Source organism: Cetorhinus maximus, chromosome 19 (genome assembly GCF_964194155.1).
Source record: "Cetorhinus maximus chromosome 19, sCetMax3.hap1.1, whole genome shotgun sequence".
Lineage (NCBI taxonomy): Eukaryota > Metazoa > Chordata > Chondrichthyes > Lamniformes > Cetorhinidae > Cetorhinus > Cetorhinus maximus.
Window position 1 is genome coordinate 91157600 of NC_135897.1, and position 25946 is coordinate 91183545.

General features: G+C 46.5%; 1 protein-coding gene across 3 annotated transcripts in view; it reads right to left on the reverse strand.

Moving 5' to 3' along the window:
* fgf12a (fibroblast growth factor 12a) overlaps positions 1-25946 on the reverse strand; it is a 230875-nt gene that overhangs the window by 130179 nt on the left and 74750 nt on the right. For all 3 annotated transcript variants that reach the window (XM_078564377.1, XM_078564375.1, XM_078564376.1), the window contains exons 2-3: positions 25082-25192; positions 11180-11283 (exon numbers count right to left, since the gene is read on the reverse strand). In XM_078564377.1, the coding sequence (XP_078420503.1) occupies positions 11180-11283; positions 25082-25192 (215 nt within the window). The remainder of the gene's footprint in view (positions 1-11179; positions 11284-25081; positions 25193-25946) is intronic.

Here is a 25946-nt window from a genome sequence, read left to right on the forward strand (position 1 = left end):
AGTTCTACCTCTCTTCAGCTCTGAAGAAGAGTCATACAGACTCCAAACGTTAACTTTGTTTCTCTCTCATTATCACATTTTCTTTGTCAGGTGGACCAGATGGCTAGTATAAAGGAATTACGACAGACTGTATATATTCTGATACACAATGTGGTACAATTGCCTGGGACTAGCTGGATGGACCAGGGGCTCCTTACCTGTCTGTCTTTTTTCATATGCGCGTTATGTAGGACACTGCCACATATTGTCTGCTTCTGAGCTGAAAAATTCTATCATTTACATTTTTTATCTACTCTGGGAGTCCCCGCAACATGAATTGAGCTTCAAAGAACTCATTAGCTGTAATCTGGCCACAAGACACCCTGCTTTGAAATTCCACAGAACTGCTAATGCTGATAAGCAGAGGCCATCTGTTGGGAAAAAAAGCCAGCAATGAATTAACCTCGGAAAAATAATCACTGCAGGTATATCGCAAAAAAGAAAAATGCCCATAATTATAAATCAGAAAAAGAAATCACCACCACAGGAATTGAACCAACAACTGAGCATAACTCAGACTTCCATCCCTTTCCAGCTAATTTCCTTTAATCTAATACGGTGATATTTCTGAATTAATTATACTTTTTACAACTTCTTTGCACTTAGAAAGTTTAACAGTGTTAATTCAGTGAACAGTGCATCTCAGGCAGTTAGGGCACGATTCTCATCTTGCGGCGGGAATCGAGAGTTTGGTGATTCCTTGATATTATGATCCCACCTCCTGACCAGCAGTGCAGCCAATGCCAATTTCACGGGAAGCTGAGAATGGGCTGGAGTCACGAGGCCGAGACAGAGGCTGGCTGATGTCAAGACGGCCAGGTTAAGAGGCTTGGCTCCTGAGGCATCAGCCCAGTTCTGCAGATGTGTAAAGCTCGCTAATCCTCACTCCCTTAACGCCACCCCCTCCCCATGCCCTCCATATCCCCATATTTTCCCTCATCCCACTTAACCCACTCACATACCCACACACTCCCATACTCCTCTCATCAATACAACCCACTCACCCAGTATCCACTATAAACAGAACTCATAAGCCCTATATCATCATTGGGAAGTCTTTGAGAAGCTCATAAATCTGTCAAAATAAGCAAAGATTACTTGAATACCCACTTAATAAATATCTTCTTACCCTCTCATAAATCTTTCAAAATAGTCAGGCTCACATTTCCCTTGACAACTGTGTCAACAACCCTTGCTGAGCAGAGTCCATTTGTGAGTTTGGAACTCAACCAAGCATTCATATTGCGATTCTACTGAACAACTGTGTCAACAAACCCTCCTGAGCTGAACACATTAAGACCTTTGAAGACAGCCAGAAGCTCAGCCATCTGTCAGTGCTCTGAAGAAACCAAAAAAGATGAAAGAGCTGAACTTCAAGGGAAAAAAAATCCAAGCTCTGGGCAGGCACATTTCACAGCTGGATTTCATTATTGTACAATGCAGAATAGCATCTTTTCTAATGGATAATGTACTTTAATACACCTGAAGACTTCTTCATTTTGCCAATGCTGTTCATTGGCTTGATGGCTTGCCAGATGTCTTAATTCACAACCTGGAATTTCTTTTATTTAGTGGTCACTCACTTACTTTTAGAAAACAAAGCCCTATCATCACTCACTGTATTAAAAACATATATAGCTTAGGATACTGCATTTCATTATATGTGAAGTTGGTAACACCATTTGGACTTACGTTTCATACAAGTTCTCGATTCCAAACCATGGTTCCTCCATGGTTCATGGTACCTCTGTGCTGGTGTGAACCACATCATCTTCCAAATGCTGCCTGACTCCATGAAAATTGCAGAAGGTCTGAAATACCCCATTAAACACTCCCAGGACAGGTATAGCTGGGTTAGATAGAGAGTGTAATTCCCTCTACACTGTCCCCATCAAACATTCCCAGGGCAGGTACAGCATGGGGTTAGACACAGAGTAAAGCTCTCTCTACACTGTCCCCATCAAACACTGCCAGGGCAGGTACAGCATGGGGTTACATACAGAGTAAAGCTCCCTCTACACCGTCCCCATCAAACACTCCCAGGACAGGTACAGCACAGGGTTAGATACAGAGTAAAGCTCCCTCTACACTGTCCCATCAAACACTCCCAGGGCAGGGACAGCACGGAGTTAGAAACAGAGTAAAGCTCCCTCTACGCTGTCCCCATCAAACAGTCCCAGGGCAGGTACAGCATGGGCTTAGATATCAGGAAAAACACCCTTTATATTACCCTGATATCAAAAGGAGAGCTTGCTGCAGTTATTGTCTTCACATCACTGATCAATGTTCAGTGGAATCCACACACACAAGGGTGTTCAAAACTATTTCATGCAGGATGCTTCCAGCCAGAAGAGAAAGGAAGGAGGGAAAATGGGCATTCACATAAAAAGAGGCGCACAGAGAGAGAGAGAAAGAGCGAGAGAGATAGAGAGAGAGAATGCAAGAAAGCGTGGAGGAGAGACAGAAAGAGTGAGATAGAGGGCAGTACTTTCACAAGCAGCTGGGGGCAGGTTTTGTTAAGTGCAGGTTGGGAATGTCTGGGAAAATGGGTTGGATTAGGGTCCCAATGTCACTCCACCACTTTCCAGCTTTCCCAGAAGCAGGTTCCAAATCCTGCAGGGAACTCCCTTGGGTCTGGTGGGAAAGCAATTGAGGTGATTAAAAAGGCAATTAAGAGCCTTTTAAATCCCGGATTCCTTCTTTCTCAACAGTGCACGGTTCCAATGTCTGCACTTAGCCAGGGTCACCAAAGCATGTGTGAAGCAGAAAGAGCTTCTTCAGTGAAACTGACAAGCTGGGGAGGTTTTGATCAGTTACAATGAAGAGCTCCAGCCATGGCCAGATGAGACACTGCTATTCAAAGTGCTCCTTCTTCTCTCACCTTCACTATGCTTACACTGCTTCACAGGTGATTGCCAAATTCTTAGAAGACACTTCGCCTGTCCAGCCTCTCACTCACCTTCAGTTGCACTTACCATAAGACCATAAGACGCAGGAGCAGAAGTGGGCCATTTGGCCCATTGAGTCTGCCCCGCCATTCAGTGAGATCATGGCTGATCTGATAATCGTCAACTCCACCTTCCTGCCTTTTCCCCATAACCCTTGATTCCCTTACTGATTAAAAATCTGTCTATCTCAGCCTTGAATATACTAAACGACCCAGCCTCTACAGCCCTCTGCGGTAAAGAATTCCACAAATTCACCACCCTCTAAGAGAAGAAATTCGTCCTCATTGCCATTGGCTTGATGAGGGGACTGATTGTGGAGGCCAGGTCATTGAGTGTATTTAAGATCGAGATAGACAGGTTCTTGATTGGTAAGGGGATCAAAGGTTACGGGGAGAAGGCGGGAGAATAGGGTTGAGAAACTTATCAGCCATGATTGAATGGTGGAGCAGACTCGATGGGCCGAATGGCCTAATTTCTGCTCCTATGTCTTATGGTCTTATAGTCATTATGGGAGGGCAGCTAACCAGCCTTAGAGTCAGAGCAAGAGGAAGAGAGTCAGAGCGAGAGAGAGAGAGAGAGAGAGAGTGTCAGAGCGAGAGAGAGAGAGGAGGGGGGGGGGGGAAGAGAGAGAGAGAGAGAGAGCATGCGCAAGTGAGTGTAAGAGAGATCACAAAAGAGTGAGAGACAGGCAGACAGACAGGCAAAGGGTAAGGAAAAGTGACAGATAAGGAGACCAAAAGAAAGAGGGAGACAGAGAAAGAGAGACAGAGAAATATAGACACCGACAGATATAGAGACACAGAGAAATAGAGAGGGCAAGCAAACGGCAGACAGACAGGAGAGAAATGAAAAGAGAGACAGACAGACAGACAGAAACAGACAGTGACATATCTTGTTTGCAAATAACTTCATTTAACGGCAAAGGTTGAAGAAAGGAGATATGGATGAGCTTTCAGGGAAAGCTTGTGCCTTTGGTGGTGCTTTGATCTTACCTGGCCTGTCTGTTCCAATTTGTTTTCCTTTCATCAGCCCGACCTGGAAATGATATCCACCCACCTTCATCAGAGAGATTTCCAACCTCCGACTGCATTGCTGATTGTCAGATTCGGGGGAGCACTCCGACTTTCATTTCATTTCTCTAGCTCCAACACACCAACAGTGCACCCCCACCACCCCCCTCCCCCCCACCCACCCCCTCCCCAACCCTACAAACCCCACCCCCCCCACCATTAAATCAAACAGGCTGCTCGATAACCTTGTGTTTCTCACGTGTTGGTGCAGACTCAGTGGGCCAAAGGGCCTCTTCTGCACTGTGTGATTCTGTGATAACCTTGGAATAAAACTAAACAAGAAATATCTCTCGCAGGGCTGTGTGCGAGTATGTCTAGCTCCGTTAAACCAAATAGGATTGGGTCCAACACCAACCCCCCCTTCCAAACGCCTGCGCCCTTCTGCCCCAACAATTTGAACAGGTTCTTTGCCCATCTGCAGAACCCCATGGTATAATACTGGAGAGAGTGGCAAGGTTAAGTAAGTTACCCATTTGGTTTTAAGTGGTGCACTGTGGTCTAAACAACTCTGTGTATTTCTCCTGGCTAACCGGACACTAGGTTAGCTTTGACACCTTCTCATTCCCAACTTCTATTTGAAATCCAACCAGTGGGTGAAAAAGGTGACAGCAGCACGCGGGGGTAAGGAATATGTAAAGTGTGAGCCCGTCGTGGTATAAAATGGAGCTGGGCTCAAGACTTACTTGGCACAATCGCAGAACAACTCAGGATTCTCTCTAAGCCCAAACTCTCAGGTGACTTCTGCCCAGAAACATTCAGGGGGAATGGAACTTGGCGATCTTGCACAGGCCAACAAGCACATCTCGGGAGACCATCTCTACTTGCAATTCGACAACTAATGCCGCATATACAATTGAACGTACAGTACAGGAACAGGCCGTTTGGTCCAACTGGTCCATGCCGGTGTTTATGCTCCACATGAACCTCTTCTAACGCCTCTTCATCTCACGCCATCATCATCTCCTTCTATTCCTTCTTCCCTCATGTCTTTGTCCAGCGTCCCCTTTGATGTTTCTAAACTATTCGCCTCAACCACTCCCTACGGTAGCAAGTTCCGCATTTTCACCACTCTTTTAGTTAAGAGCTTTCTCCTGAATTCCCAATTGGATTTATTAATGACTGTCTTATATTCACGGCCCCTAGTTCTAGCCTCACTTACAAGCGGAAGCATTTTCTCTACGTCCACCCTATCAAACCATTTCATAATCTAAAAGGCCTATATCGGGTCACCGCTCAGCCCCAGCAGCAAATCAAAGATAGTCAGTAATTAACAGGTGAGTGGGCAGTGAAATCGGCTCCCAGATTTTTGTGACTACACAGCATGATATTTGCCAAAGTCTGTCCTATAAACTTCTAATGCGGAATATTACAACAGACAGCAGAAAATGCAGCAACAGAGAGAGATTTCTACGTTTAAGGTTCTTGCAGAATAAATATTTAATGAGGTGATATCTTTTTTAAAAGCTTCAAATGAACAGCCAAAGACAGAAGCCTGGAGGATGTTGCCTGCTGATACTATTCAGTCCAAGCAGATAGAATGAGGTCAGACACAAGGCTAATGCCATCAGGACCCAATACCAGTGCTTTTGGCCGCAAAGAGTTCGTGGTGTAGGCGGTAACATATTAGCATGGATAGAGGATTTTTAAAATACTCATTCATGGCTAGGCCAGCAATTATCACCCATCCCTAATTGGCCTTCGAGAAGGTGGTGGTGAGCTGCCTTCTTGGACCACTGCAGTCCTTGTGGTGTTAGGGAGGGAGTTCCAGGATTTTGACCCAGTGACAGTGAAGGGACAGGGATATATTTCCAAGTCAGGATAGTGAGTGGCTTGGAGGGGGGAAACTTCCAGGTGGTGGTGTTCTCATGTGTTTGCTGCCCTTGTTCTTTTAGATGGTAGTGATCATGGGTTTGGAAGGTGCTGTCTAAGGAGCCTTGATGAGCTCCTGCGGTGTATCTTGTAGATGGTACACACTGTTGCCAGTGCGTCGGTGGTGGAGGGAATGAATGTTTGTGGATGGGGTGCCAATCAAGGGGGCTGCTTTGTCCTGGATGGTGAGTACCTTCTGAGTGTTGTTGCAGTTGTACTCATCCAGGCAAGTGGAGAGTATTCCATCACACTCCCTGACTTGTGCCTTGTAGATGGCGGACAGGCTTTGGGGAGTCAGGAGGTGAGTTACTCACTGCAGGATTCCCAGCCTTTGACCTGCTCTTGCAGCCCCAGTATTTATATGTCTAGTCCAGTTCAGTTTCTGGTCAATGGCAAACCCCAGAATGTCGATAGTGGGGGATTCAGCGATGGTAATGCCATTGAATGACAAGGGGCGATGGTTAGATTCTCTCTTGTTGGAGATAGCCATTGTCTGGCACTTGTGTGGCATGAATGTTACTTGAAATTTGTCAGCCCAAGTCTGGATATTGTCCAAGTCTTGCTGTATTTGGATATGGACTGCTTCAGTATCTGAGTAGTCGTGAATGGTGCTGAAGATTGTTCGCTGATGATTGCATGTTCCTACTTCTGACCTTATGATGGAAGGAAGGTCATTGATGAAGCAGCTGAAGATGGTTTGGCCTAGGACACTACCCTGAGGAATTCCTGCAATGATGTCCTGGATAGTTAACAGGAAACAGTGAGTGGAGATAAATGGGTCTTTTTTGGGTTGGCAGGAGTGTCACAGGGATCAGTGCTGGGGCCTCAAGTATTTACAATTTATACCAATGATTTGGATGAGGGGACTGATTGTATGGTTACTAAATTTGCTGATGACATAATGACAGGTAGGAAAGTAAGCTGTGAAGAGGACATAAGGAGTCTGCAAAGGTTAAGTGAGTGGGCAAAAATCTGGCAGATGGAGTTTAATGTGGGAAAATGTGAACTTGTCCACTTTGGCAGGTAGAATAGAAAAATAGAATATTACTTAAATGGAGATTGCAGAACTCTGAGGCACAGAGTCCTGGTACATGAATCAGGAAAAGTTAGTATGCAGGTACAGCAAATGATTAGGGATGCAAATGGAATGTTGTCATTTATTGCAAGGGGAATGGAATATAAAAGTAGGGCATTGGTGAGGCTACATCTAGAGTACGGTATACAATTTTGGTCTCCTTATTTAAGAAAGGATATACATGCATCAGAAGCAGTTCAGAGAAGGTTCACTCAACCAATACCTGGGAAGGGGGGGATTATTTTATGAGGAAAGGTTGGATAGGCTGGATCTGTATCCACTGGAGTTTAGAAGAATGAGAGGTGATTCTATTGAAACATATAAGATCCTGAGAGGACTTGACAGGGTGGATCCTGAGAGGGAGAGACTAGAACTAAGGGACACAGCTTCAAAATAAGGGACCTCCCATTGAAGATGGAGATTAGAAAAAAAAAATTCTCTGAGAGTTGTGAATCTTTGGAACTCTCTTACCCAGAGAGCAGTGGAGGAAGGGTCAATGAATATTTTTAAGGCAGAGGTAGGTAGATCGATCCTTGACTGACAAGGGAGTCAAAGGTTATCGGGGAAAGGCGGAATGTGGCATTGAGGCCATAATCAGATCAGCCATGATCCTACTGAATGGCAGAGCAGGTCTGAGGGGCTGAATGGCCTACTCCTGTTCCAATTTCATATGTTGCTATTTATTTCCCCTACCCCCGCAGCCACCATCAAAGACCACTATCAAGCTGCCCAGTTAAACATAAAGTGGACATAGATAATGTGAAATTCTTCTACACTGCTAAGTTCATAGGTTCTTACATCACAGGAGGCCATTTGGCCCATCCTATCTGTGCCGGCTCTTCGAAAGAGCCGACCAATTAACCGCACTCCCTTGCTCTTTCCCTGTAGGCCTTCAATTTTTTTCTTAGTTGTCCAATTCCCTTTTGAAAGGTATTATTGAATTCGCTTCTACCACCCTTTCAGCCAGTGCGTTCCAGATCATCATGAAGAAAATTCTCATCTCTCCCTCTCGTTCACTTGGTCAACTATCTTAAATCTGGTTATCGACCTTTTTGCCTGTTGAAACAGTTTCACATTTTCTCCATCAAAACCTGTTGTAATTTTAAACACCTCTAGGAAATCTCCCTCAGCCTCCTTCTGTACTGTCTGATTCTATGATTCTCTTTTCACACCTTCATCCCACAGGGACCTCTTCCCACAGAGACCTCCTCCCTGTCCTCATCTAGCCCCACCCACCCCTCCATGGGATCTGCTCCAGTGATGACTCTTTCAGGAAGTAAAGAGGAAGCCAAAGAGTTAATGGCATAATGGGAGTTAGGAAAAGACTTTGCATTTTCACAACAGCATATTAATTTATTCTTTATTGGGATGTGGGCACTGCTGGCAAGGCCAGCATTTGTTGCCCATCTCTAAGTACCCTTGAACTGAGCCCTTGCTAGGCTACTTCAGAGGGCAGTTAAGAGCCAACCACATTACTGTGAGTCTGCAGTCACACGTAGGATGCCAGATGGGTTCTTACAACAATCAATAACAGTTTCATGGTCACTATTACAGAGACTAGCTTTCAATTCCAGATTTTTTTTAGTACATTAACTGAATTTAAATTCCACCAGCTGCCGTGGTGGGATTTGAACCCATGTCCCCAGAGCATTAGCCTGGGCCTCTAGATTACTAGTCCAATGGGATTACCACTAAACCACTGCCTCCCCCATCTTAATCCACAAGATATTCTGATGCACCTTCAAAGCCACTGAATTACCTTTGAAGTAAAACAAAAACAGAAATACCTGGAAAAACTCAGCAGGTCTGGCAGCATCGGCGGAGAAGAACAAAGTTGATGTTTCGAGTCCTCATGACCCTTCAGAAGGACACTGTTATTTCAGATAATGCAGCAATCAATCTGCACACAGCAGGCTCCCTCCCACAAGCAGCAAGGATCAGATCACCTGGTTTTTGGTTGCCTTGGCCCAGACACCAAAAGATCTCCCAAAGGGATCAATTACGTCCATCTGAGAGGTCAGATAGGGCCTTGGTTTAACATCCCATCTGGAAGATGATCCAAAAGAGTTAAAGGATTTTGTCTTAAAGCTCAGATGGAAATACTGCGTCAATGTCAGGAGAATGAGTTTATCAAATCTGGGCTGAAACGAGTGGAAGATGAAATGTTGACATTTTATCCATGCAGGGTACAGTCAGGAGAGTTTGCGGCTGCCGGGGTGAACCATGGGAGCAGGTAACGAGGTAGACACACTCGGTGCGCAGCCATTGAATCAAGTACAAGGAGCAATCAGTCCTAAACAAAGCACAAATGGTACGCCCTCCGTCAAGCTTTTAAAGGCAGCAATGGTCCCTTGTGCAATTTTTGGGGGCATGATTTGGATCCATTAATGTTTGAGATTTATAATACCAAGGCACATTACAAAATAGTGCATCACCTTTGTAGATGGTTACGCTAATTCAACATCGAAAGACATTAATCAGCCAAGAACCAGAAAACTAGAAAGAATGATTAGGCAATCACAAAATTTTTCTAGTAATTGTACCAAATGGTTAAGGGATGGGATTTGAGCTCATCACCTCTGAATTAATTGTCTAGTACTTTAACCACTAGGTTACTGTAACCTGGTTAACCGATCTCCTCTGCAGCATTAATACAATTAGCCACAAGCCCCCAATTTTAATGAGGGTGGAGGAATCAGCACAAGCTTACACACACACACACACACACACACACACACACACACACACACACACACACACACACACACACACACACACGGAATGGCCACATGGAAAAGCCAATGGAGGCATCCAATGCCTGTGGAAAGAATTCCTTTAGGAGAAAAGGGATGGTTGAAGCAGCAGTTGGTGAAAAAATAGAAGCTAATAGAAGCTAAAAAAATAAGTAGCTAATTTAACTTTGAAACTCTTTCGAGTTATCAACAGTCACAGATTGCAACTCTTTTTGAGTACAATCACAGTTCTTGGTTTCCGGGAGTGGGACATGAACCCACAACCCTCTGATTCAAAGGCGAGGGTGCTATGAACTGAGCCACAGCTGACGCCTCAAAGGAAAGCTGATGATTAATCTTCAAACTCTTTCGAGTTATCAACAGTCACAACTCTTTCGAGTATAATCACAGTTCTTGGTTTTCCGGGAGTGGGACATGAACCCACAACCCTCTGATTCAAAGGCGAGGGTGCTATGAACTGAGCCACAGCTGACACCTCATAAATTCTTTCGAGTTATCAACAGTCACAGATTGCAACTCTTTTGAGTACAATCACAGCTCTTGGTTTCCGGGAGTGGGACACGAACCCACAACCCTCTGATTCAAAGGCGAGGGTGCTATGAACCTGAGCTGTTCAAACACTCGTTGGAGGCATTAACACAAAGATGAATTACAGCAGTGTGAAACTGCTTATGGAGCTAGTAATCTAATGAGCACCCATGGGGGTTCCTGAATAGTTACCTGAAAAATGGGACAGCTTCTGTTCCGAGCCATTTGCCATGCACCAAAACAGCTGCTATAAACAGGCCTCACACTGCTCTCAAACCAACTCCCTTGCACCAACATCCTGAGACAGTTTAAAGTGTTACACCCACCTTCCAAGCATCCCGCGCCCTCTCCCTCCCTGCTCCTTCTATGAGGCAGGAAGCCAGCTTAAACCGTTTTATTCCACCATGAATGGGGCAGAGTTGGAGGGAAGGGACTTTAGTGGGATTCGAGCCTTGGAGCCCTCGCCGACTCCTATAAAAGCGAAAGGGGGAAGACCCAAACTTGTGGGTGGCCTGAGTCTTACCAAAGCCAATCCACCCAACTTCAAACATCGTCCCTCAACTGGGGTGGGGAGGGGAAAGGACGCACAATATTAACAAGAGAGATGCTGAGTATTTTGTTTAATCAAAGCCTTTATTCCAAATAATACTTATGAAGATTAAACTTTATGAATTCAGAGTTCACCTTGATTATTGCCTCCACATAATAGATTCTCAAATTGAGCCAAACCTGACAAAACCTTTCCAGCTCATTAAATTGCTCACTCAAGTCAGTCACCCGTAGCCCAGCGTGGACAGTGAGTGATCCAGTGGTCTTGAACAGAGGGGTCTGACACACTTTCGAGGCTCAATGTTAGTTCATGACTGAAGAAAGGGAAAATGAAGAGGTTGCACTCACTGAATTGTAGAGGTGACCTTCCCCATTCATGGCCACGTAGAGACCAGACTTCACACCTTGAATTGCTACCACCCGCAGTCCCACAGGAATCAGGTTGAAGAGAGCTGGGAAGAGAAAAAATGGTTTACATCATCAACAACTATAGTGTCTCAAATGCACTGTCAATCATATCTTAACTAAAGTTTACAGGTGGACCTTCAACAAAATAAAGACTAATTCTCGAACTTTGAAAGAAATACAGATTTGTTTTTCTATAATGCCCTTCATGGTCTCAGAGTGTCCCAAAAAGTGCTTTACAGCCAAAGAAGCCAATGTTATAAGGATGAAAACACAGCAGACAATTTGCGCACAGCAAGCTCCCACAATCTATTTTTAGTGCTAAAAGCAATAGTAATAAAGCTCTGATGAGGAGTCACACAGACTCGAAACGTTAACTCTTGTTTCTTTCTCTCCACAGGTGCTGTTAGACCTGTTGAGTTTTTCCAGCATTTTCTGCTTTTGTTGTCTAATTTTAGCGATGTTGACTGAGAGATAAAGATTGGTCAGGACCAGGGAAAAATCCCCAGCTCTTCTTCAAAATACTGCCATGGGTTCTTTTACATCCACCTGAGAGGGCAGATGGGGTCTTGGTTTAACATCTCATTTGAAAGACTGCCCGTGACAGTGCAGCACTCCTCAGTTCTGGTACTAAGAGTGTCAGTCTACGTTTTTGTGCTCAGATCTCCAGAGTGCGACTTGAACTCACAGCCTACTGTTAGAGAGGTGAAAGTGCTACCCTCTGTGTTATGGCTGACACTCCCAGCAGGAAGCATTGCCTCCTGTTTCTACCCACCAGAAATTCTTCACTACTTCCTTTTGGCAGGTTTGGCTCCTTGGTCAAGGAGGCAATTCAGAAAATTGCCCCATCGATTCATTAAATAAACAGCATTGGCGTTGTGAAATAAGATGATAAATACCGCAATTTAAAACATTCATTCTCTGGATGTGGACAGTGTTGGCGTGGTCCTCATCTATTGGTCATTTCTAGTTTCCCTTGAGGTCATGGTGGTGAGATTTCCTCTTGAACCATTGCAGTCACTGGTGATGTCAGTCTGGATTATGCATTCAAGTGTCTGGAGTGCAATTTGAACCCACAACCTTCTGACACAGAGGCGTGATTGCTACCCGTTGAGCCACAAAGATAGGGGTGAGGCCCTAGAGGAGGAGAGACCAATCTACCATGGATGATGAGGAATGGATAATGCCTCATGGCTACCGTCACAGGGAATTTCAGTGTAAGTTATCTCAGTGCTATGAGCTGGATGGAAACAAAATTTGGGAGAGGTTAACATGGAGCAAAGGGCTGTCAATAGGTCTTGAGATCTTAGAGGGGAGGGAAGGGGAGTGTAGATACAGACAGCAAGGTATAGGAGTCAAGGGAAGGGAAACAATGACAGCAGTTTGGAATAATGGGGGAGCAGTGCATGTACAAAGGGAGCCATTAACAATTTCAACAAGATCGCGGAGTAAAAACATGTGAGTGGAAGAGATTGCGAGACCAGAAGCTGGTGCTCCAGGTGGTTAACCTGGTTAAATAGAAAAAATAGCTACAGAAGGACGAGGCTCAAGGAAGCTTCAGTATGCTGGGGGTGAGATGCCTGAAGGGCAGAGGAACACAGCAATGGCAAAGGGGACTACATAAATAATCTTGATCTTTGTGACAAAAGAATCCATAAGGTACTTGCACTTGACATTCACGGGGTCAGTTTGTTCTCCTTACCTTCCAGAACGATCCTGGAATAGTACAATAGGACCTTAAAGCACAAAAGGAGACTATCTGGCCAGTAAAAGAGGGAACACAGCATTCCTCAAAGGTCAAGAAAAATTTCACTATGAAAGGCAAGGCCAGTTATGCACCAGGTGCCTTGATCCTCTGGCCCTCAGCCTTGAGAGTTAGGAGTACAAAAAGTGTAATAGGTTTGGGAAGGTGATCCCCAAAGCTCCTTCCCACTGCAGGTTGTCCCCACTTCATATACGGATCTGTCATAGGTTAACTGAGAGATTAGCAATGGAGTGATGGTGCATTCAGGAATCTTAAAAGGAAGGGGAAGTTAAATACAGACAATAGTGGGTGTGGATACAGGAGTCAAGAGACGAAGTGGTTACTGTTGAATCATACAACTAATCGGAAGGTAGAAGATGAACTAGGTTAACCTTGGTCTCTTCAAGCAAAATTCCTAGAATCCTGATGGCGAGGGCAACTGAAAAAGTGACTCGATGGGAATGAGTGTATCAGATACAGAACCAAAAGTATTAACAAGTAGGTAGCAGCAGGAATGCCAAACTGAGTGTGCTCCAGAGGAGCAGTTGGAAGTATGTTACAGGGAGTGGAAGGCGAGGACAGTAGGGTTGAAAAGGAGGTGCAGATGATAAAGGAAATGAGAAAGTGATCAGAGATGATTAATAATTGAGAGCTTGGAGATGGAAAAGTGAAGGGGGCTCAGTGCGGAATCTTACAGCCAACATGAGGTTGAGTGAGTACAGGAGGATGTTCAGGGCAAAGGTCTAAGGGAGACCGCCAGGAAGAAATCACTGCAGGGCTTAGAAGAGTGATTTTAAAAAAACAAGCTGTAGAGGGAACATGTGGGATTGAAAATGAATTGACATATGCAAATGGGGAAGAAACTGAGAGGAGTTGGGGGCAACAGCAAGACAGGTTAATCACGCAGCCAGCAGAGGTGAGCATGCAGCTGCAGGGTCTGGGGGGAGGGGAGCACCTTCAGTGAAGGGGAAGAGGTAATCAGTCCCTGGAGGGCCAATAGGAAAGCAGTTTTTTTCTTGTTACTCACTCCAGTACTAACTAGGCAGTGCAGAAGAAATTGAGAAAATGCAGGTCTGCATTGGGGAACTGTAATTAGGAATCATCAAAAGAAACCTTGCTTTTGAATATATTGGGTTTGAAATGAATTTGCAAGCGCATGTGGTGGAACTAACTTCTGGAAATTTCACACCTGTCCCTGGGCAATTAAATTTCACTCAAATCCAATTAAAATGGTGGTCAGGCCAGCTAAGGAAACAGCTGGATCCATGTGCATTCTGGGGAAAACTTTTAATCAGTTGAGAGTCAGCCCATTGCACCCAAAAACTTTTATTCTAATCTCCACTTCCTCTCAAACCAAAAACTGGTCTGCTTGCTCAGAAGATAAGCAGCAGTAAATCTGTGCTGTCACAACATAATCTTATCTGCGTTTGCCAGGCGTGCAAATACTGATGCCACCAACAATTCTCCAGCTCTTTAATTGCGTACATGATTAATGCCGTAGACTTTGATGCCTCTAGGTGGGTTAATCTAATTTTAAGCCATCCACGTTTAAACAAAGCTGATTGTTGCCACTTCGCGCCCTTTCGAATACTGATCAGAAATATTTGCCAGCAGCACAAAAATGTAAATGACCTCATTAGAGCCACAAATTCACGCTCTCGACGACTTGGGAAGGGTGTTTGCTGGTCACAATGCGGATCTTGATAGCGTGTGCACTGACAAAACAACCTGCTCAGCTTTGATTCGTGTAACTGTCGTTAGGAGGAGGCCATTCAGCCCCTCAAACCAATTCCACCGTTAATTAGATCAGGGCTGATAAACACCTCAATTCCATTTATCCTGAAAACTCCAGCATCCACAGAGTGGGGAAAGAGTTCCAAGTTTCCACTACCCCTTTGCGTGAAGAATCGCTTAGACATTTCACTTCTGAACAGGCTACCTCTAACTTTAAGGTGATGCCCCCCACTCCCAAATTTATCTTGATGCACGTCTTTCGGAAGGGGTGCTGTGCAATACTCCTCCAGCACTCTGCCTATCACCCCCCTCAATTTAGTTGCAGCCAAATCCACAACTGGTTCGCATGTGATTCTCTGCCATTGCCAGGACAAGCTACACCAGCCCCAGTGTAAGTCACTTTTTGGTTGTTTCTGCCATGCTAATGCTGCTGGTGCACGGGCTCACATCTGTCAGCAACATCAAACACCCTAGCCAGAATCTCTGGAGCCAGCAGGCAGAAAGGTAATGCAGCTAAGGAGGTCTCAAAGAAAGAAAGGGCTTGCATTGATACAGCCCCTTTCATGTCCTCAGGACATCCCAAAGGGCATTACAGCCAATTAAATACTTCTGAAGTGTAGTGACTTGTTGTAATGTAGGAAATACGGCAGCCAATTTGCACACAGTAAGGTCGCACAAACAGTAATCTGATAATGACCAAAGAATCTATCTTACTGATCATTCTTTGAAAGGTTTATGTTGGCCATGGACAGAACTTCCTTACTCCGGCTGAAAGGGCAGATGGGTCCCTTGGTTTAATGTCTCATCCAAAAGAAAACACCGCCAACAGTGTAGCTCTCCCTCGGCACTGCATTGGGAGTGTGAGCCTGTATGGTTATGTTTGTTGGAACTGCTTTTCAGAATCTGAGTTCCCTCTCCCCTAGGCGAGCACTCAACTTAGGTAGAACACAACACTTACTATGACAAACATGTAGCCAAATTATCCATGTAATTTACCCAAAAAGGATGTTTGGCCTCTGGTACTGAAGAAATATCAGCTGGTTTATTGCTACTTCCTGAAGACTCACTTGCAGCAAGTCCCCACTAATCACTTCCTCCCCACTCTGTGGCACCAGTCCAGCACAAACGGGCAAGAATCAAAAGCAAAAGGCAGAGAAACATTGACCTCAAGCAACAGGGTCACAAATGAACTGTTACTCCTCTATACCTGAGGATTACCTTGTAGAGGAACCAAGAAAAATGCCCCAACCCTTCAACATGCAAGGGTCCCAGCGAGTGTAGGAGAATAAACTCTTGAAAAATTGAAGAAGTCACACTATATATAGGTATCTAAGATAGAAATACTTCAGTCCCCATCTAACCTGTACTGTATCTATCCTGGGAGTATTTAACGGGGACAGTGTAGAAGGAGCTTTACTCTGTATCTAACCCTGTGCCTGCCCTGGGAGTGTTTGATGCGGACAGCTTAGAGAAGATTTTACTCTATGGGCCAAATTTACTTCAGAATAACAGTGTGGCTAATGGAGATCACCATTTTCAAATGTAAATGTTACAGCAATTTCAGTTGAGGGGTAGATGTGCAGTGAAACGTTAATACCCCAAGTTGTGCAACTCCACGTTTAGCTTCATGTCTACAGCGTTTGACTGCCTAACTCACCACTCAAATGCACTGAAGGGTGTGCAGTTGTTATGTCAGGTGGTAAGCATCAGATGTTTAGGGCTAGTAATTATAAGTGTAAATACATTTTTAACAAGATGATAAATCGCTTGAGGACACTTTTTTAAAATGTCAGGTTGAAAATTTTACTATTTGTTTTCAAACATTTCGCCTGTCTCCTTTTTTCTCTCTCTCTCTCAATCCAGTCTTTACTTCCCTCTCTTTATTACTCTTTCTGTAACGCAGCTGACATTGAATTCACACCCTTAATACACCCTCCTTCAATCCTCCCACTTTCAATCACATTGGTTAAGGAGACACCCGGGTGATTGCCCTGTTCACTCAGGTCCCAGAAGCCTTGCTTCCAGTGCTGCACAGATAATAGCTGGCAGTTTCAGTGGCTCGGTACAGAAAAATCATGCTGAAGAGCGCAGGGGTAAGTCTAACTAACGGCATACGCTGTTAGACACCTTGTCACGGTGGAGCCTAGCTGGGTATCTAACCCAGTACCGGCACTTGGCAGCTATTACTCTGCATCTGGCTGTCCTGTATCGGATGAGGTGCTCAATGCTACAACATGCTGATCCCCATACTAATCAATGTGATGAGTACGATACTCAGTTACTGCAGTCTCTGAGACAAATTGGCCAGGAGCACGATGACAGCAGCTCTGCTGTTCCGTGAAGAGTGCGTGGGCGTTTCTAAACTTCAGTGAGAACTGCTCTTCATCATCGAGGGAATAGAGGTAAAAAAAAAACATCGGGCAGTTGCTTGGGAGAAGGAATCCAAGACAATATGCAGAACAGCACTGATTCTGTTCCAACAGTTTTATAACACAGGGAAATCTCTGTGTTCATCATTATAAACAAAAACATAACTGCACCAAACTGGCCAACAATTAAAGTTTCCCTTTCATTGTGAATCCCAGGTACATTGCCAGATCCCAGGAAAGCTCCAATGATGCCTATTCTATGCAGAATCACCCCACAACTTCCCCGCCTTCCTCTTGCTGCAGGATGTAAAGTGCTCTTCTGGACCGTATAAATAAGCAACAATATAAAAAAAAAATCCAAGCAATTAAGGATATTTTTCAGCAAGAGTATTAAAAGATTATGGAACCAACATGAGTAGACAGAGTTAAGATGCAGTTCAGTCATGATCAAAGCGAGCGGTGGATCAGGGCTCAAGGAGCTGAATGGCCTCCTCCTGTTCCTACACTGTGCACTCAGTGTCACATGGTAAAGTGGAAGGTACGCAGGGAACTTAACCCCGAGATGGGGAAGGGGCGACTTCACAATAACAGGGATTTTCAGTATGTAAATTAGACTGAATTGGCACAGGATTCTGGCAGTGAAAGGATCGTTCACACCCAGACAGACTACATCCGTTTCCTTGTCAAGACACATCTGTCACTGCCAGGAACAAATCCTCCCTCTAACGGTGCTAATGGCTCAGATCCAGAGATGAGGTCGGGATGAATAATTTAACTCGTTAAATTCCCCTGCCAAATACCTTGATCCACTAGCTACAGCTTCCCCTTTTATAAATAAGTGGGATACTTAACCCACAGAGCTCTACAGCACAAAAACAAGAGACCATTTGGCCCATTGTGCCTGTGCTGGTACTTTGCGAGAGCAATCCCAAACCAATCCCACTGGCCCACTCTCTCCCCATAGCCCTGTATCAATCTCAAACTAATCCCACTGCTCTGTTCATAGAATGCTTTTGAGATAGATACTTAGGGCAGCATGTTTTGGAACCAACCAGAGAGCAGGTTATATTAGGCTTGGTTCTGTGTGATGTGACAGGGTTAAATAATAACCTCAGCGCAAAGGCACCCCTAGGTAGTAACGACCACAATATGATTGAATTTTACATCCAGTTTGAAAGGGAGGAGAGTGGGACTAAGCCTAGTATTTTAAGCTTAAATAAGGGCAACTACATGGGCATGAAAGCTGAGCTGGCTGAAGTGAACTGGGATACCAGGCTAGAGGAAAGATCAATGGAGAAGCAGTGGCAGATATTTAAGGGGATATTTCAGAATATTCAGAATAAGTACATTCCTACTATAAAGAAAAGCTCTAAGGGGAGGACCCACCATACGTGGTTAACTAAAGTAGTTAAGGAAAGCCACAAATGCAAGGAGAAAGCATATATCTGCACAATAAGATGAGTGGCAGGACAAATGATTGGTCAGAATATAAAGAACGGCAAAGGACGACTAAAAGGTTAATCAGGAGAAAGAAATTAGAGTATGAGAGGAAGCTAGCTAGAAATGTAAAAATGGATAGCAAGAGTTTCTACAGGTACTTAAAAAGGAAAAGAGTAAGTAAAGTGAATGCTGGTCCTCTAGAGAGTGGCAGTGGGGGTTAATAGATAATAAGGAAATGGCGGATGAAATGAACAATATTTTGCTTCATGTGTTCACTATAGGGGATACAAAAAACATTCCAGTAATAGCTACAAATCAAGAGTTGGAAGGGAGGGAGGAACTTGGTGAAATTGCAATCACTAGGGAAGCGGTACTGAGCAAACTGATGGAGCTGCGGCTGACAAGTCTCTAAACCCTGATGGATTTCATCCTAGGGTCTTAAAAGAGGTGGCTAATGAGGTAGTAGATGTTCTGGTGCTAATTTTCCAAAATTCACTGGATTCTGGAAAGGTTCCATCAGGCTGGAAAGTAGCAAATATAAAACCTCTATTCAAGGAGGGAGGAAGGCAGCAAACTGGAAACTATAGGCCAGTTAGCTTGACGTCTGTCGTGGGGAAGGTGTTAGATCATTGATAATTGAGCATTAAGGAGGTTAAAGCCGGGCACTTAGAAAAATCAAGGTAAATGGGAAAAGACAACATGGTTTTGTGAAATGGAAACCATATTTAACCAATTTATTGAAGTTTTTTGAAGGAGTAACATGCGTCGTGGATAAAGGGGAGCCTGTAGATGTACTGTACTTGGATTTCCAGAAGATATTTGATAAGGCGCCACGTCAAAGGTTATTTCAGAAAATAAAAGTTCATGGTGTAGGGGTAATAAAATCAGCATGGATAGAAGATTGGCTGGCTGGCAGAAAACAGACAGTATGCATGAATGGGTCTTCATCTGATTGGTAGGATGTGACAAATGGAGTCCCACAGGGGTGTGTAATAGAGCCTCAACTTTTTACAATTTACATCAATGACTTGGATGAGGGGAGTGAAGACATTGTAGCTAAATTTGCAGATGACACAAAGATAGCTAGGAAAGTACATTGTGAAGAGGACATGAGGAGGTTGCAGATGGATATAGATAGGTTGAGTGAGTGGGCGAAGATCTGGCAAATGGAGTTTAATGTGGGAAAATGTGAAGTTGTTCACTTTGGCAGGAAGAACAAGAAAAGAGTATTACTTGAATGGAGAACAGCTGCAGAATTCTGAGGTGCAGAGGGATCTAGGCGTTCTAGTGCATGAGTCACAAAAAGTTAGTATGCAGGTACAGCAAGTAATTAAGAAGTCTAATGGAATGTTATCCTTTAATATGAGAGGGATTGAACATAAAAGTAAGGAGGTTATGCTTCGGTTATACAGGGCATTGGTGAGTCCGCACCTCGAATACTGTGTGCAGTTTTGGTCTCCTTATTTAAGGAAGGATGTCAATGCACCGGAGCTGGTTCAGAGGAGGTTTACTAGACTGATAAAAGGTTATCTTATAAAGAAAGGTTGGACAGGCTGGGCTTGTTTCTACTGGAGTTTAGAAGAGTGAGGGGTGATTTGATTGAAGTATATAAGATCATGAATGGTATTGACAAGGGGGATGTGGAAAGGATGATTCCTCTTGTGAGTGAGTCCAGAACTAGGGGGCACTGTTTTAAAATTAGGGGTCGCCCTTTTAGGACAGAGATGAGGAGAAATTTTTTTCTCTCAGAGGGTTGTGCGGCTTTGGAATTCTCTGCCTCAGAAGGCAGTGGATGTGGGGTCACTAAATATTTTTAAGGCGGAGGTAAATAGATTCTTGTTAGACAAGGGAATCAAAGGTTATCGGGGTTAGATGGGAATGTGGAAATCGAAACACAAGAAGATCATCCATGATCTTACTGAATGGCAGAGCAAGCTTGAGGGGCCGAATGGCCTACACCTGCTCCTGTTTCTTATGTTCTTATGTTCTCTACCTATAGCCCGGTATCAATCCCAAACTAATCATTCTGCCTCACTCTCTCCCCATAGCCTAGTATCAACCCCAAACTAATCTCACTGCCCCGCTCTCACTCCGTAGACCAGTATCAACCCCAAACTAATTCCATTGCCCTGGTCTCTTCCCAAAGTCCTGTATCTTTTTCTACACCAAATATTTATAGAACAATGTAATAATCTCTGCCTCAGCTAGGCAGAACATTCCATGTTCTGGCAAATCTCTGCACAAATAAATTTCTCTGCGGAACAGGAATATGACATTCAGCCTCTCACTCTATTGATCTTACATTAAGCAGGGCTACAGGAGAGTGGCACTAGGTAAACCGCTCCTTCAGAGAGCTAGAATAGACATGGTGGGCCTAATGGCCTCCTGTTGTGCTCCAGCCATTCGATGATTGTGATTAATTATCCCACTTGTTGCTGACTCCCAAACCAGGAGAAACAGTTTTTCCCTATTTATTCCATCAAATGCCTTCATAATAACTCGCACGTGTCAATACCCGGTCATAGTCATGGCGTGTTGACAAAGGCACTTCCCCAGAGAATAACTGGGAAAAATAGTGTGTGACAGAGGTGGAGGGGAGGGGGTGGAAAGGTGGAGGGGAAGGGGAAGGGAGAGGAAAGAGGCAGAGAGAAATGGGAGGGAAAGAGAGAAAGAGGGGCGGAGGGGATTGGGTTTCTCCTCCAAATACCCAGCAACCCATCCCCTCTCCCCATCACCCAGCAACACAGCCCCTCTCCCCATCACCCAGCAACACAGCCCCTCCTCCCCCAGTTACCCAGCAACACAGCCCCTCTCCTCATCACCCAGCAACACAGCCCTTCCTCCCTCAGTCACCCAGCAACACAGCCCCTCCTCCCCCAGTCACCCAGCAACACAGCCCCTCTCCCCATCACCCAGCAACACAGCCCTCCTCCCCCAGTCACCCAGCAACACAGCCCCTCCTCCCCCAGTCACCCAGCAACACAGCCCCTCTTCCCCCAGTCACCCAGCAACACAGCCCCTCCTCCCCTAGTCACCCAGCAACACAGCCCCTCCTCCCCCAGTCACCCAGCAACACAGCCCCTCCTCCCCCAGTCACCCAGCAACACAGCCCCTCTCCCCATCACCCAGCAACACAGCCCTTCCTCCCCCAGTCACCCAGCAACACAGCCCCTCCTCCCCCAGTCACCCAGCAACACAGCCCCTCCTCCCCCAGTCACCCAGCAACACAGCCCCTCCTTCCCCAGTCACCCAGCAACACAGCCCCTCCTCCCCCAGTCACCCAGCAACACAGCCCCTCCTCCCCCAGCCACCCAGCAACACAGCCCCTCCTCCCCCAGTCACCCAGCAACACAGCCCCTCCTCCCCCAGTCACCCAGCAACACAGCCCCTCCTTCCCCAGTCACCCAGCAACACAGCCCCTCCTCCCCCAGTCACCCAGCAACACAGCCCCTCCTCCCCCAGTCACCCAGCAACACAGCCACTCCCTCCCACCCCCGATCACAGCATTGTTACAGCACAGGAGGTGGCCATTTTGGCCCATCATATCTGCACCGGCTCTGTGAATGAGCAACTAACCGAGTACCATTCTCCCACCTTCTTCCCGTAAATCTGCACATCCTTCCTTTTCAGATAACAGTCTAATTCCCTTTTGAATGCTTCAATTGAACCTGCCTCCACCACCCCCTCAGGCAGAGCATGCCAGGCCCTAACCACCCACTGCATAAAAAAGTTTCTCCTCGTATCGATATTGCTTCTTTTACTAATTGTGCCCTCTCGTTCTCCATCCTCTCACAAGTGAGAAGTTTCTCCCTATCTACTCTGTCCGGACACCTCTAGATTTTGAACACCTCTATCAAATCTCCTTTCAACCTCCTTTTCTCTAAGGAAAACAGTCCTAACTTCTCCGATCTATCCCCATAACTAAAGTTCCTCAACCCTGGAACCCATTCTTGTGAATCTTTCCTGCACCCTTTCTACTGCCTTCACGTCCTTCCTAAAGTGCAGTGCCCAGAACTGGACACAATATTCTAGAGGCCAAACTAATGACTTATAAAATTCAACATAACCCTATGCTCTTGTACGCTATGCCCCTAATAAAAAAATCCAGGGTATGGTAAGCTTTATTAGCTACTCGCTGACCCTGTCCTGCCAGCTTCAATGATTTTTGTACATATACACCCAAGACCCTCTACTCCTGAACCCTCTTTGAAGTTGTACTGAAGTTAAACTGATTGGCCTCTAGTTGCTGGGCTTATCTTTATGCTCTTTTTATGAACGAGGGGGCAACGTTTGCAATTTTCTCACCCTCCGTGACCACCCCGAGTGTAAGGAAGACTGAAAAATTATGGCCAGTGCCTTTGCAATTCCCACTGTCGCTTCCCTCATCCTTGGATGAATCTCATCCGGTCCCGTTGCCTTTTCAACTTTAAGCGCAGACGACCTATCCAACACCTCCTCATCATCAATTTTAAACCCATCAAGTGTCTGAATTACCTCACCTTTCACCGTGGTCCAGGTAGCGTTTTTTTCCTTGGTAAAGACAGATGCAAAGTATTCATTTAAAACTTCAACTATGCCACCTGCCTCTGTGTGTAAATCCCCTTTGGGTCCCTAATCAACCCTACTCCTCCTTTGACCACTGTTTTACTCTACATATGCCTATGGAAATGCCTTTTATGCTACATGCCAGTTACTTTTCTTACACCCTCTTTGCTTCTCTACCCCTCTCCTGACAACCTTTTATATACAGCTTGGTTTTCAATTGTATGTTTTACCTGATACCTGTCACAAGCACATTTTTAATCTTAATTTCTGCTCCTTTGTCATCCAGAGAGCTCTGGGATTGTTTGTCCTACCTTTCCCTTTCAAGTAAATATACTTCTGTTTTATTCATTCATGGGATGTGGGCATCACTGGCTAGGCCAGAATTCATTGCCCATCCCTAATTACCCTTGAGAAGAGCAACTTCCAAGAAACAGGTCCAGCAACACAGCCACTCCCCCCTTCACCCAGCAACACAGCCCCTCCCCTCATCACCCAGCAACACAGCCCCTCCCCTCGTCACCCAGCAACACAGCCACTCCCCCCTTCACCCAGCAACACAGCCCCTCCCCCCAATCACCCAGCAACACAGTCCCTCCCCTCGTCACCCAGCAACACAGCCCCTCCCCCCAGTCACCCAGCAACACAGCCCCTCCCCCCCCCAATCACCCAGCAACACAGTCCCTCCCCCGTCACCCAGCAACACAGCCCCTCCCCCCCGTTCACCCAACAACACAGCCCCTCCCCCCCCCGGTCACCCAGCATCACAGCCCCTCCACCCCCCCCAATCACCCAGCAACACAGTCCCTCCCCCGTCACCCAGCAACACAGCCCCTCCTCCCGCAGTCACCCAGTAACACAGCCCCTCCTCCCCCAGTCACCCAGCAACGCAGCCCCTCCTTCCCCAGTCACCCAGCAACACAGCCGCTCCCATCACCCAGCAACACAGCCGCTCCCCCCAGTCACCCAGCAACACAGCCACTCCCCCCTTCACCCAGCAACACAGCCCCTCCCCCCAGTCACCCAGCAACACAGCCGCTCCCCCCAGTCACCCTGCAACACAGCCCCTCCCCCCTTCACCCAGCAACACAGTCCCTCCCCCCAGTCACCCAGCAACACAGCCCCTCCCCCCTTCACCCAGCAACACAGCCCCTCTTCCCCCAGTCACCCAGCAACACAGCCCTTCCCCCCATCAACCAGCAACACAGCCCCTCCCCCCTTCACCCAGCAACACAGTCCCTCCCCCCAGTCACCCAGCAACACAGCCCCTCCCCCCCGTCACCCAGCAACGCAGTCCCTCCCCCCGTCACCCAGCAACACAGTCCCTCCCCGCCGTCACCCAGCAAAACAGTCCCTCCCCCACCAGTCACCCAGCAACACAGCCCCTCCCCCAGTCACCCAGCAACACAGTCCCTCCCCCCGTCACCCAGCAACACAGTCCCTCCCCCCCAGTCACCCAGCAACACAGCCCCTCCCCCAGTCACCCAGCAACACATCCCCTCCCCCCAGTCACCCAGCAACACAGCCCCTCCCCCCCAGTCACCCAGCAACACAGCCCCTCCCCCAGTCACCCAGCAACACAGCCCCTCCCTCTAGTCACCCAGCAACACAGCCCCTCCCCCCAGTCACCCAGCAACACAGCCCCTCCCCCCAGTGACCCAGCAACACAGCCCCTCCCCCCAGTCACCCAGCAACACAGGCCCCTCCCCCCAGTCACCCAGCCCCTCCGCCATCACTCAGCCAGCAAGTGATGTAATGGAGTGAGCCTCCTGTTGCTTGAGCCCGACACACAGAATGTTCCAGAGCTCAAGGCTGCGGTGGTATCACAGGCTATTCAGGAAGGTGTCATGTCGGACTCGAACCGTTAGCTCTGTTTCTCGTTCCACAGACGCTGCCAGTCCTGCTGGGGTTTTTCCAGCACTATCTGTTGTAATGGGAGGCGTTCCCTGGGCCCTGCTGCTGCTGCTGAGCTCCCCGAATCATTACACAGGGGGAGGCTGGGTCTTCACGACTTACTGTAATTACTGTTCTCGTCCTTGGTGCCGTTGATGGTGCCATCGGGTTGCATCTGTAGGTAGAAGCCTTGCTGGCTGAATAATCTCGTCACTATACCTTTCAGCTGGGGGTCTGTGACAAAGGAAATAGAGGGGAAAAACAGTTATAAAATGATTCAGCATGGAGGGGCGTGAGGGCCATTCAGCCCATCGTACCTGTGCCAGCCCATTGAACGAGCTATCCAATTCATCCCACCCCTCCCCGCCCTCGGACCCCTGCAAATTTTTCTCCTTTCACATATTTATCCAATTCCCTTTTGAAAGTTACTATTGAATCCGCTTCCACCGCCCTTTCCAGGCAGCGCACTCCAGGTCATAACAATTTCCTGCATAAAAAACATTGGTTTCAAACCTTTCAGAAGAGATGAATGAAAATATATTCTAAGTACAGTTTTTTTTTTACAAATACGCTGCTCTCCCCTTGGCTCAGCTGCCTCACCCGACGAGAAGTAGGGTTGTGAAAGATCCCAGGTTTGACGTGCAGTCTGTAGAGTGTTGTGGTGGAGAGGCTAGTTCAGATGCTCAATGTGACCACAGCAAGGCTTTTTTTTGGGATGGGGGTGGCCGGTGGATGGGTTGGGACATTAAGTCAGCCACGACTTCCGCTTCTGACAGCTATCCAGTGCCTCCAGGTCTTAAAGGAATGGACGAGGACATGACTGGCCTCAGTGGTGATGCCCACTGTGCTCGAATTGCCGGCCAGCACTCACTCTCTGGGCTCAGACGTGATCAGCCAGCTGAGTGAGATTAAGTCTCCCCCACTCCACCCAGTCACCCCACGTGGAACTACAGCCCAGTAGAGAGTCAAACACTTCAAACAGGGAGAG